The sequence below is a fragment of the Cervus canadensis genome, chromosome 13, assembly GCF_019320065.1.
Source record: "Cervus canadensis isolate Bull #8, Minnesota chromosome 13, ASM1932006v1, whole genome shotgun sequence".
Taxonomy (NCBI): Eukaryota; Metazoa; Chordata; class Mammalia; order Artiodactyla; family Cervidae; genus Cervus; species Cervus canadensis.
In genome coordinates, this window is record NC_057398.1 from 13,289,942 (window position 1) to 13,304,626 (window position 14,685).

At 35.1% G+C, this 14,685-nt stretch overlaps 1 protein-coding gene across 5 annotated transcripts in view; it reads right to left on the reverse strand.

The window, feature by feature from the left end:
* The window catches only part of HMCN1 (hemicentin 1), a 512,408-nt gene that overhangs the window by 184,450 nt on the left and 313,273 nt on the right, over positions 1-14,685 (reverse strand). For all 5 annotated transcript variants that reach the window (XM_043486094.1, XM_043486095.1, XM_043486092.1 and 2 more), the window contains 2 exons: positions 1,074-1,175; positions 73-249 (listed from right to left, as the gene is read on the reverse strand). In XM_043486094.1, the coding sequence (XP_043342029.1) occupies positions 73-249; positions 1,074-1,175 (279 nt within the window). The remainder of the gene's footprint in view (positions 1-72; positions 250-1,073; positions 1,176-14,685) is intronic.

The following is a 14,685-nucleotide window of genomic DNA, read 5'->3' on the forward strand; positions in this document are numbered from 1 at the left end:
GTTTTGTTTTTTTTTTCACTTGATCGTTTTGAATGCTTCTTTACCCTGGATCAATCTAGTAGTGGCACTAACCATGGACCTGCAGGCTGTAAAATAACTCAGTTGCTCCAGCTGAGTTGATGGCCACACATTTATATATGCCAGCATCTGTGATCTGGGCACTTTCGATATTGATGATCTGTCCTCTGTTCAAGAAAGTCACACTACTGGAATCTGACAGTGGATGATTATCTTTGTACCATGTAATAGCTGCAAGGAGAATAGAAGTTCATCTATTTAAATGTTTCTTTTAAAAATTATCCTTCAATAAAAAATTAATTAAAAACTCAATATACACACTGAATTAGAGGTTAACTACAATAGTAACAACTGCTTTATTCTTACGCTTATCACTCTAGTCTGTTTAAATATTTCTTTAAGGTTGATTTTTAGGAGGAAGGAGGTAAACATTAGAAAAATATGAATAGTCAGGCCAATATAAGTGTCTTGAAGTGAATTTGTAAAAATGATATTCTTTACATTTTCTCTAATGTATCAATATTTGTTTGAGAGCAAACTTTTAATCAATTCTATTTCTTCTCGTAGAAATATGCCTCTCATCTACAAAAATTTTGTTTAGGCTTCTAATCAAAACCTAACACAGTATACACTATTAGCCTCAAAAAATTTATATTATTATCGATTCATATGAATAACTTACCAGTGATGAAAATCAATACCATAATAGTCTCATCAAATGAATGGTTCATAATCAACTTAGACTAGATTAAAAGTATATTTTCAGCATAAATGTATGTATATACAATGACATTGTGGGTTTTGTGGCCACAGTAAGGCAATTATTCACATATCTGAACATTGTTTAAATGGGTAAGTTATTTCATGGAGCTAAAAGCAATGAAAATTCAAAAATATCATCCACCAAATGATATCCTTATCAGTGTTTTACATTTGAAATGTATTCTATAATATTTTCTTCATTAGCAATTACTATAGTATCCTTATAGACAGATTTAGCAATTCACAGAAATCTTAAAACGTTGGTAAATTACAGAGTCCGCAAACAAACATACCAGGTGAGGGATTTCCAGCTGCCTTACACTCCAGCTGTACGGGGCTGTTCACCACCACGGTCTCATTCAGCATCTTCCCTGCATCCTCCAGGCTGGGTGGTTCTGCAAGAAGCCCAAAGAGGCTAACTAGCACACATAAATAGGGTATTAAACTGAAATGGTTTCCTCATTGGGACTTGTCATTTCTTTCTTTTTTCCTTCCTTTCTTTCACTTATATACAATGATATATTTGGAATAAAACTAAGGTACACTATTAAGTGGGGCTTCCCTGGTGGCTCAGATGGTAAAGAATCTGCCTGCAAGCAGGAGACCTGGGTTCAATCCCTGGGTTGGGAAGATCCCCTGGAGGAGGGCATGGCAACCCACTCCAGTAGTCTTGCCTGGAGAATCCCCATAGGCAGAGGGATACTATTAAATAGTATTGAAGAACAGGATATAAAAGATCTTAAAAGGTTTTCTGGATCATCCATGACTTTGTGCCCATAAAGGAAAAGCCTTGGATACATACATTAGCAGAGTAGTAAAAGAAAGTTAAGGGAGTATTTTTAATTTCAATTAATCTGATTAGTCTGATGATAAACTGCCTTTCAGTTCAGTTCAGTCGCTCAGTCGTGTCCGATTCTTTGCAACCCCATGAATCGCAGCATGCCAGGCCTCCCTGTCCATCACAAACTCCCCGAGTTTACTCAAACTCATGCCCATCGAGTCAGTGATGCCATCCAACCATCCTCTGTTGGATGCCATCTCATCCTCTGTTGTCCCCTCCTCCTCCTGCCCCCAATCCCTCCCAGCATCAGGGTCTTTTCCAATGAGTCAACTCTTCGCATGAGGTGGCCAAAGTACTGGAGTTTCAGCTTCAGCATCAGCCCTTCCCATGAACACCCAGGACTGATCTTCAGGATGGACTGGTTACCAAGAAGTAATGTAATATATTTGAACTCTTCAGTGAAGAACATCAGTATTTCTCAAAATATCTGACTTTACCTTGTGCTTAGTCACGCAGTCATGTTCAAATGTTTGCGACCCCATGGACTGTAGCCCACCAGGTTCCTTGGTCCATGGGATTCTCCAGGCAAGAATCCTGGAGTGGGTTGCCATGCCCTTCTCCAGGGGGTCTTCCCAACCCAGGGATCGAACCCAAGTATCGCGTGTTGCAGGTGGATTCTTTACCCTCTGAGTCACCAGGGAAGCCTGACTTTACCTTAGAACAGTACTCTCTTAAATCATTTCAAAGAATATAGAATCATTTTTATTTATTAGAGTCTTTTTTGATAGAAAAGTTACAACTGTTAGTAAAATAAAACAGAAAACTACATTTTCAACTTTAAATAATCACAGATAATACTGCTTTAGTTTTAAAGTTGGGCATTCCTGGTGTCTCAGAGGTAAAAAATCCACCTGCGATGCAAAAGACATCGGTTAGATCCCTGGGTTGGGAAGATCCCCTGAAGAAATGGCAACCCACTCCAGTACTCTTGCCTGAGAAATTCCATGGACAGAGGAGCCGGCAGGCTATAGTCCATGGGGTCGCAAGAACTGGACATGACCTAGTGACTAAACCATGTATTTATAAAGTAGGAATTCAAAAGTTTAAGAGGCACAGTGTAAAAGTAATGACAACTTGGAATAGCAAAGCCCTACATCTCCTATCTTAAGGAATGCAGGAGGGATGTGAGGAAAAACAAAACTGCAAGTAAACTAGAGGTTTCTCTTATTTGGAAAAGATGCTATGTATATGTTAACTTTGGGGTTTATATAAAAAACATTTTAAAGATTTGATACATGGCTGATTCATATCAATGTATGACAAACCCACTGGGGGAAAAAAAAAAAACTATAAAAAAAAAAAAAAAGATTTGATAAATTCAACTTATTCAATGCACTAGAGCCCCTCACCTCCACCCCATATACAGTTAAATAACTGATCCATTAACCTAGCAAAAACAGAAAGGGAAAAGGAGACAAGGGAATAAGAAAAATGATTAGAACTAAACAAGATGGTAGAAATAAAATCAAATATGTAAATCAAGGGCATAAATGTGAATGAGTTAATTTTCTTGGTCAATACAGAAAGAGTTAAGACTATCTGAGGGTTAACAGTTTTTTTTTTAATTAAAAAGTACAAGCAAAACAACTGTAACAATGTTGACAGTAAAGAGCTGGACAGAGATATAGCAACAATAAGGGAGATATCAATTTCTGACAAACTGGTATACAAGGCAAAAATAATGCTTTCTACTGACTGAACTGTTGTAATTCAGAAAGAATCCATTATAATGATAATGCTTTATGCATTGAATAAAAAAGTAAAATTGTAAATAAAAACGGAGAGAAAATTTGAAATATCTAAAAGTAGTATATTTCAGTATTTCTTAGAAATTAACTACATAGTGAAACAAAAAATAAAGTTATAAAGAATTTGAAAGCTAAAATTACCCAAACATATATATGTTTATATACACACATGTTATTTGTGTATTTATTGTTAACAAAAATACATATTATTTTCAAATGCCAACAGAATATTTTCAAAACAGACTATATGTTAGGTCACAAAAAATCTCAATAAGATATTTATGCCACAATTTAAAAAATCATAATAAGAAAATCACAGAACTCAGTAGTAAAATACAAAGTTCTCTACATGGGGAAAAACCTTATTAAAGAGGAAATCAAGATAAATGTATACGGGTGGAAAAAGTTAATTAAAATGAGACTGATTAAAAACTAAAATCTGTGGCCCATCAATAAGCAGTACATTACCCAAAGGCAATCTTAAAGTTCTAATAAACATATTAAAAACTAAGAAATGCAAAAAATAAATGTTCTAAGTATTCAACTCAGATTCTAGAAAAAGACCAACAAAATAAACCTTAAAAAGTCAGGAATAAAGAAAGAATAGAAGTAGAAGACTACACCAAAGCAAACAAACAAGCAAAAGAAATAACAAACAATATAATTCAAAGCTGGTTTTTGACAAGTTTAAAATAAAGCCTGTCCTCAAAAGTTGATGACCTGATAGATCAGATTTCTATTTATTTGGAAGTTGTTCCTGAAGACAAACTTTAGAGGCCACGTGGCCCTCACACCTGTAGTTCATCTGTATTCATCTAACTCAATGTATTAACCCTTTCTGTTTGAAATGCTTATATTGTTCCTGTTTTCTCCTGCAATCTGACTTATGATATGGCATTTGAGCAAAAAAAGAAAAAAAAGACCTTTAAATATGACTATCTGACTTCTACAACTGGAAAGGAAAAATAATTAGTCCATGGCACATTCCTCCAAAATAGTTATTTAAATACTAACTTGAAGCCTTCTGGACTAAAGTGATCATTGACGGCTTTGACAGGCTATGTTACTGCTGCAATATAACAATATGGTGGGAATAAGAAAGAAAAGAGCCATGAAGCAGATTGGCTATTTTTCATTCCACTAGAGAACTTAAAGAAAAAAGATTAGATGTCAGCAAGAATGGCAGAATAAGGACTCGCAAAATCCACTGCACCATAAAAAAAGAAAGAACATTGGAAAATTATCAAAACCAACTTTCTTACAACTCGGGGGATTTACCAAATGCTTACAATAATTCAAGAAGTGTTTATTCAAGAAGAACAACTAAATCTAATTAAGGAGAGTGAGTTTTACGGCATTTTATCTCACTTCTTCCCATTACTCTTTCCCTACCTCAGCAGTAATCTTGAAAACAAACAGCTCTGCAGCCACAGTGAAAGCACAGTAAATATTGGAGGGCAGTAGAGCTACCTAAAAGCCCCGTTCCTAGAAAACTCACTATTTGACCTGTCTGGCCTTTCTCTGGAAATTTCCACTCATAGGACTTTAACTAGCCAGACCCAAAGTTTGCTCAGTGAAATCAGCCCCTTTTCCAGAGGCATTTTAAAGGCTATCAAAACAGACTTCACAGAGATTGTCCAGGAAAGTTACCGTATTAGTTTCCTTTCCCTTCCACAACAAATTATTTCAAAGTTGGTAGTTTAAACAACACAAGTGTATTATTTGTCGGTCAGAAATCAACATGGCTTCACTGGGTTAAAATCAAAGTTGCAGAAGGACTCATTTCCTTTCTGCTGGGTTAGAGGAAAACCTATTTCCTTGCCTATTCCAACTTTTAGAGAGGACACATATTCCTTGACTTCTGGACACCTTCCTCCATCTACAAAGCTAGTAACAGGGAAGCTCAAAAGACCTCACATCCCATCATTCTGAATTCTGCCTTGATTTTCTACTTTTCATGACATGTCTGGGTCCATCTAGATAATCCACAATAATCTCCCTATTTTAAGGTCCACTGATTGACAACATTAAATTGAACTAAAAAAAAAAAATACTAAAGGAAGTCCTTCAGGCTGCATAAAAAGTGACTTTAATACATATAAAGAAGTAAAGAACACCGGTAGAGGTAATTAATAGTAAAGACAGAAAACTGTACGTTTTGCATGTAACACTGTTTTCTCCTTCCTGATTAAAAGACAATAACATAAATCAATAATTATAAACATATATTAACAGGCACATGATGAATAAAGATGTAATTTGTAATTTGTATGACTATAACAGCACAAAAGAGGAGAAAGGGAAGGGATCTATATAGGAGCAAAGTTTTTATAATACTGAAACTAAATTAGTATTAATCCAAAGTATTAAGATTATTAATTAAGTTGCTAATTGTAATCCTTAGGGCAACCACTAAAAATGAACTCAAAAATATGGAAAAAGAAGGAATAAGATAAACAAAATGGTACACAAGAAAATATCTATTTAACACAAAAAGGTAGTAATGGAAGAACACAAAAACAACACATACACACACACATATAAATGGTAGACATAAATCCTAGCATCTCAGTAATTACATTAAATGCAAACATATTAAACACTCTAAGCAAAAGGCAGAAGAGACCAGCAGAGTGGATTTAAAAAGCAAAAGAAAAATAAAAACATGACCTAACTATGTTGTCTACAAGTGACCCACTTTAGATTCAAAGACACAAATAGGTTGAAAGTAAAAGGATGGAAAAGATAAACCATGCAAACAGTAAGCAAATAAAAATGGAGAGGCTACACCAATATAAAAAACAAAACAGATTTTGAAAGAAAAATTGTTAGTAGCAACCAAGTAAGATATTTTTAAATGACACAAAGTTATCAATTTATCCAAAATATGTGACAATTATAATCACATATTCAAAAAACAGTTACTCAGTGGTATCTGACTCTTGGCAATCCCGTGAACTTGCCACCAGGTTCCTTTATCCTTAGAATTCTCAAAGAAAGAATATTGGAGTGGGTAGCCATTCCTTCTCCAGGGGATCTTCCTGACCCATGGATTGAACCCAGGTCTCCTGGAGAACAGGCAGATTTTTTTTTTTTTTTAACCATTTGGGCCACCATGGAAGCCCATAAGGAAAAGTGTTAAGCACTCAGCCATGCCTGACTCTTTGCGATCCCATGGACTGTAGCCTGCCAGGCTCCTCTGTCCGTGGAATTCTCCAGGCAAGAATCTGCCTGCAGTGCAGGAGACCAGGTTTCAATCCCTGGGTTGGGAAAATCCCCTGGAGAAGGGAATGAATGGCCAGCCACTCCAGTAATGCTGTCCATGGGGTTGCAAGGAGTCAGAAACAACTGAGTAACTAACATACGCATTCACAAAACAATGGAGTCTCTAGATACATGGAACAAAAATTCTGCAGAATCAAAGGAAGAAAGACAATTCAACAGTAATAGGTGGAGATATCAATATTCCACTTTCAATAATGGATATAACAATTAGACAAAAATCAAAAATAGAAGACTTGAACAACACTATAAATAAGAGATACACATAGAATAGTCCACACAAGAATAGCAAAATCAACATCCTTCTCAAGTGCACATGTAATATTTTTAAGAATAAAATATATTAGGCTATAAAAGAAGTCTCAGGATGTTTAAAAGGATTAAATCATACAAGGTGTGTTTTTAAACCACAACAGAATGAAATTATGAATCAATCGTAAGAGAAGAGTTGGGAAATTCACAAGTAAGTAGAAATGAAATAACACACTCCTAAATAGCATGTTTCTCAAAGAAAAAATCATATAAGATATTACATAATACCCTGAGATAAATTAAAATAAAAATACAACACAGCAAAACTTATGGGATGCACATAAACCAACACTTAAGAGTGAAATTCGCAGCTGTAAAGAACTATATTAAAAATTCGAATCAGTAACCTAACATTCCACCTAAAGAAACCAGAATAACAAAGAAGAGTAAACTAAACCCAAAGCAGGCAGAATAAAGGAAATAATAAAGAATAGAGCAAAAACAGACAATAGAAAGAAAGAGAAAATCAATGAAACTAAAATCTGTTTTTTTGAAAGATCAATAAAAGGGACAAAATTTTAGCCCAACTGACCAAGATAAAATAAAAGAGAGGAGACCAAATTACTATGATCAGGAAAGAAACAAGGGTCATTGCTACCAACCTTACAGAATTACAAATAACTATACAGTAATATTATAAACCGTTTTGTGCCAACAATTAGGTTATAACCTAGATGTAATAGATAATTTCTTGGGAAAACACAAACCACTGACACAGACTCAAAAAGAAACTGAAAATCTGAATAGACACATAAAAACAAATTACATTAATAATAATAAAAAAGTCCTTCACATACATACTCACAAAACTGGAGAATGGCTTTAATAGTGAATTCTGCCAAACATTTAAGAATTAAACTGAGTCCTTCACAAACTTTCAAAAAAAAGCAGAAAATGAGTGAAACACTTCTTAAATCATTCTAAGAGGTGAGTGTAACACAATAACAGAACCAGACAGAGTCAATAAAAGGACACTATAGATCAATATCCCTCATGAAAAGAGACACAAAAATCATCGAGAAAATACTAGTTAGGTGAATCCAGCAACACGTAAAACATAATATACACCATGACTAAGAGGAATTTATTCCAGAATGGCAGGGTTGGCTTAACATACGAAAATCAAGTACTGTACTCAATTCAGTATTATACTAAAGAATTAACTCAAAATGGATTAAAGACTTAAGTGTAAGACCTGAAACCACAAACTCCTGCTGCTGCTGCTAAGTCGCTTCAGTCGTGTCTGACTGTGCGACCCCATAGACGGCAGCCCACCAGGCTCCCCCATCCCTGGGATTCTCCAGGCAAGAACACTGGAGTGGGTTGCCATTTCCGTCTGCAATGCATGAAAATGAAAAAATGAAAGTGAAGTCGCTCAGTCGTGTCTGACTCTTAGCGACCCCATGGACTGCAGCCTACAAGGCTCCTCTGTCCATGGGATTTTCCAGGCAAGAGTACTGGAGTGGGGTGCCATTGCCTTCTCCACCACAAACTCCTAGAAGAAAACATAAGAATAAAGTTCCCTGACAGTGTTCTTGGCATGATTTCTTGGATATGACACCAAACACACACACACACACACACACACACACACACACACACACACACACACACACATATGTGGTTTGCAAATATTTTCTTCCATTTTGTAGGTTGCTTTTCATTTTTCTGATGGGTTCCTCTACTTTGCAGAAGCTTGTCAGTTTGATGTACTTCCACTTGTTTATTTTGCTTTTATTGTTTGTGCTTTTGGTGTCATATCCATATATATAATAAAAGGTGAATAATCAAAATATACAAGAAACTTAGACAACTCAATAGCCAAAAAAAAAAACCCACCAACAAATAATAAATAATACAAATATATAATGGGCAAAGGACCTGAATAGACAGTTTTTCAAAGAAGATATACAAATGGCCAACAGGTACATGAAAAGGGGCTCACCATCACTACTCATCAGGGAAATGTAAATCAAAATCACAGTGAATTATCACCACACAATTGTTAGGATGGTTATTATAAAAAATACAAGCAATAACAAGTGTTAGTGAGAATGTGGAAAAAAAGAAACTCATACACTTTCAGTAGGAATGTCAATGGTAATGACCACTAGAAAACAGCATGAAGTTTCCTCAAAAAAGTTAAAAACAGAATTACCATATGGTCCAGCAATCCCATATTTGGTTATATATCTGAAGGAAATAAAATCAGTATCTCAAAGAGATGTCTATAACTCCCAAGTTCATTGCAGCATTATTCTCAACAGCCAAGACATAGAAACAATCTAGTGTCCATAGATAGATGAATGGATAATGAAGATGCTACCTTTCTCTCTCTCTCTCTCTCATTCTCTCTGTGTGTTTATTACATGCACAGTCGTACGTTATATAATATATACATTAATAATTATGTATAATTATATATGTATATATTATATATGTACATATTATATATATATTATATATGTATAATATAATTAATATTAATGTATATATTATATAATGTAACTATATATAGAGAGAGACAGACAGACAGATGGAATAGTTCTCAGTCACATGAAAGCAGGAAATTCTGTCACTTGAAACAACCTGAATGATTTGCATTTCTCTGATAATGAGTGATGTTGAGCATCTTTTAATGTGTTTGTTAGCCATCTGTATGTCTTCTTTGGAGAAATGTCTGTTTAGTTCTTTGGCCCATTTTTTGATTGGGTCATTTATTTTTCTGGAATTGAGCTGCAGGAGTTGCTTGTATATTTTTGAGATTAATCCTTTGTCTGTTGCTTCATTTGCTATTATTTTCTCCCAATCTGAGGGCTGTCTTTTTCACCTTGCTTATAGTTTCCTTTGTTGTGCAAAAGCTTTTAAGTTTCATTAGGTCCCATTTGTTTATTTTTGCTTTTATTTCCATTAATCTGGGAGGTGGGTCATAGAGGATCTTGCTGTGATTTATGTCAGAGAGTGTTTTGCCTATGTTCTCTTCTAGGAGTTTTATAGTTTCTGGTCTTACATTTAGATCTTTAATGCATTGAAACTATAGGACCTTACACTGAGTGAAATAAGCCAGAGAAAGATAAATACTATGTGATCTCACTTCTACGTGGAATTTAAAAAGAGTTGAACTCATAGAACCTGAGAATAGAATGGTGGTACCAGGGGCTGGGGGGTGGGAGACATGGGGAGATACTGGTCAAAAGGTATAACCCTTCATTTACAAGATCAAGTTCTGGGAATCTAATGTACACCATGATGACTATTCTACTACTAAATACTGTATTGCTAAGGCAGTAGATCTTAAATGTTCTCACTACACACACAAAAATCGTAACTGTGAAAATGGTGGATGTGTTAGTTTGATTTTAATAATATTTCACAAAGTATACATACATTGAATCATCCCATGGTACACTTCAAATGTATAGAATTTTATTCATCAATTATATCTTGATAAAGCTGGGGAAAAAAGAATAAAAAAGACAGAGTGGTACTGGCATAAGAATCACAATTAGGCAATGGAACAGAATTGATTTTAGAGAAATTTAACCCTTACATGTACCATCAAATGACTTCAAAAACCATTCAGTGGGGGAAAGATTAGCCTTTTCAATAAATGGTGCTGGTTCATTAAACATAAAAACTAAATAAAAATATAAATACTATTATTCCCTTCTAGCACAAAGAGATGGTCTTGGAATTTTGAATTTAGGTGAACACTGTTGTAGAAGAGGAATTGATAAGGTAATAATATCTTGTGATAACAATAAGATGTCTGCATACTAAGTATTCCAAGTAGAAGACTGAACTCTATTCAACCTACTGGTTTTCTTTCTTCTAAAAGCTCCAGGCATGTATCATGCCAAAATCAAAACACCTTCCTCTGAACGTTTTGTGGGTCTAAATTTTGCCTATTATTTTAATCATTCAGAGATATTAATTCATTTTTTTCAAATCATGGTAAAATTTGAATTAATATATAACTGATCAAATGTGCCTTGGATACTCCCTAACCATGAAAATTATAATACAATGAATAATAAGTTCACCAATACCAAGAAAAGAGCATAGTAGAGCCCTGAACTAAAGTTACCCTTTAAAAGAGAAAAGTTCTCTACAATATTCTCAAGTCTCCTCTAGGCCACAAGTGAACTATTACACAAAACACAAAAACAACGTAGAAAAAAATTTTAAGTGGGTGTTAGCATATTTTAGCCAAACAAATACTTCCAAATAATAAAATTAAGGGTGCTCTACTAATGTTTTAGCCAGACAAGTAATACAGACACAAAACAGTTCCTGGCCAACAGTAAAGACAGCAGGACTTTAGATATATTTGTTAAAATGTTGGTGTAATGAGAAGGGCCAGAAGCCATATGTGTGTTTGGCCAAAACAGTCATTAAGCTGCTACTTACAGATAATGACTAGGAACCAGACACCAGGCTATATTTTTCATGTCTAGTCTCATATTGATTCCTCAGAACAACTTCCCTGATTGTGGTATTATCTTCATCCTTTCCATTTTACAGATGAGAAAACTAAGCTTTATAAAAGTTAGCATCTAAGCCCACTCTCCTCCAGATAATACTTGAGAGTGTAGCAGCCCCAGTCCAAAGCTTTTCACCACAATATTATACTTCTGGCTGCTTCACCTTGGTTGATTTTGGCTAGAAAATAATTACGTGCAGATGAATGTTTGAGCCATTAGACCCCAAAGAATCATTTGTTTGTGGAAACATCTGTCTCACTTGGCAAGTATCTGAGGTTTAAATATAATTTCATAGTTTGGTCTAGAGAATTAGAACTTCCAGAATTATGAAACTTTGATCATCAAAAGGACCACCTACGGAGAGCCTCTGCCTTCTATAATAGAACTTCCCCTGGAAAACCCAGGGGATCATAAGAATGTTCCCCTCCTCATGATCATGACTTCATTCCCAGTCCAGGAGACCACGCACCCTTACTCCACCTTTTGGAAACACTTTTTTCCATGTTTGAGAAAAATGGAAGCATCTACACTCATTTTTTATAGAAAAGCAAAATAATAAACAATTTGAAAGCTGAATTTCTTAGGATTGAATACTTTTGGATGACAATTGTATGGATAGAAAAGACTTGCTTGCTGAGTGTGTTACTCCTGGGATTAAAACAAATCCTATTTTAAAAAACAGCCATAGGATTGGTTAAACAATAAAAGAAATAATAAAATGACAGTTGCTTGCCTATAGATTTTTCAATGTCCCTCTTAATATACAGCACCAGACTTGGATATAATACTTTGGAAGCACTCAGAAAGCAAGAATATAAGAAGGCTACTGCAAACTTCTATTACTGACTTCTTAGCTTTATTACAAAATTGAATTATCAAATTAATAATTAGAGAGAGTCATTAGTATCTCAAGTACTTCAATGTGTCGTATCTTTAAGCCACTCTCTCCCTATTCTTATGCAATTTTTGGCCTCAGATTAATTTGTCATTTTTAACCTCTGAGGTCTTTGTGAAATCCATCAACTAATCCCTTAGAAATTCCTACCTCTTTTTTAACATCTCCAATTCTCCCTGAAATTATGAATACAAATACAAAAGAGGACAGGATCAAGTCTGGCACCATGTCCCTCCAATGTGACACAGTCATCATGAAGGCCAAGATGATACATCACTTTCTGTTCATATTCCTGTCACATGTCATGTTAACTACTTCCTCCAGGTTATCATGATCAATATTAGATTAGAAGTTCACTTCATCATTTATTCTTCCTTCAGGTTGATGAAATGTTATCCAGACAAGTCAAGATCATATTAGAGGAAACATTTTCAGCTAGTAATATATCTTACTTATATTCTATGGTAATTCATATCAAGAAAACTGTTTTATATTTTCCGACTAGTCTGGTAGTTTTTTAAAAATCCTTACAGTGACCAATCTTGTGTTTCTCTCTTTTTTCACACTGATCCAGATATCCTCCAGCCTCCTTCCCCTGTCTCTGATGATTTTTCACTTGTGTACTCTAATTGAATCTCTTGCTAACATATATTTTGTTACCATATTTAGATAGTACATTGATAGACTTGTGTTATCTCAGATATTGGATCTGCTTTTTTCTTTTCTGTTGTTGCCCTGTGTTTGATGGGATACTTGAGTTCTTTCATGGACTTTAATCTCCAGTCAGTCTTGACTACACTGGCAAGTCTCTAGAACAGTCTTATAGTCTGGGCCAATGTTTCCCCATGTGAAGGCTCAGATTACTTGCATGAGAGATGCTGTTTCATGAGATGTGGGAATGGGTCCAGAAAGCTGTATTTCTAAAAAGCAATATATATGATTTTTATGAATACAAGTCTGGGAGCCCCAAATACTGAGGTCTGGTTTTTCCCAGTTCTGGAGACATGTTCTCTTCTCCACTACAGAGTCTTCATTTAAGTAATTTAAAGCAGTCTAGAGAGCAAATAAATTCTCTTTTCTGGATAGCTTCTAAAAGAGTAGAAGTGGGAGATAATATTATATCTAAAACCTTTAAACTTCGAAAGCACTCTTCAAGTCAGATACTCAGAGAGATTAATTAAGTGGCTTGCTCAAAGTTATACAGATCATGGTTAACAAAGAATTGAAACCAAAGTTGGCATGAGTCCAGTGCCTGAGATGATGGCAACATATCATGCTATCCTACTCACCTGCATTCTCTTAGCCAGCAATGGAGACCAGATTAGGATTGAAGTTACTGGAAAGGAGAAGATAAGCAATCCGTACGAAAAGGAGACAAGGAGACTCAGGGCAGGAAAATGGGGAAGGAGAGCAAGCCCACCCCCAACACACTCTTAGATGGAAGCTGAGGCTGAGTATATGCTGGAGACAGCTGCCAAAGAACACTGGAAAGATACAGAAGGCCTCACAAGGCATGAGGTAAATTCAAGGCAACTTAAGGAAGAGCAAGTCAATCTGCCCCGCAACCCTCAAGTATGGTGAGACAATTCCAAGATGGTTACAGTCAGATATTGATCACTAAATTAATTATTAAATGAAAAACTAAAGGTCCTCTAAGAAATATGGTTTATATATATGACATAAGTCAGATGTTCATATCTGAAAAACTGGGGAAAGAATAAAGTGGGTTTTTGGAAACATTTAGCGAATTGATCATTTGAATTTTTTAACTGAGTGATTTAATTAAAAGAAAACATGTAAAGAAACAGATTAGAAGAATTCAATATCCACACAAAATTTTTTCATTCACTTATTATTTACTCTTTCATTTGTCAAACATTTATTGACTTCCTACTATATACCTCGAGTTAAGCTAAATGCTGGGGTGTTATTTCAGGTTAAGATCACTCAGTAAATATGGGGTGAATATATGAATGAATGGATGGAATGAATGAATAAAAGGTTTAACAAGCAATCACATGAATTAGAGAAAATGAACAAAGTATACAAGGAGATCTTCGCTAGCTCTCTGCAAATATCCTTGCTTGAATTAGGAAAGTCCAAACCTTCAATTATTGGTCCTTTCTGATGAACCTCTACAGATCTGAAGTCTCACACTGACGGTCAGGGAGTCTTTCAAGTTTACTGTGAAGCTGTAATATTCATGAAGCATTCCATGGCCACTCAGACTTTTTATTAAAGTATACGAGAAAAGATCCTCAGTCAAAGATAGCTTCTACTCACTTCTAGCTTCTAAAAACAGATAGCTTCTAAAAATTCATCTTTTAGGCAGGCAAGACAATC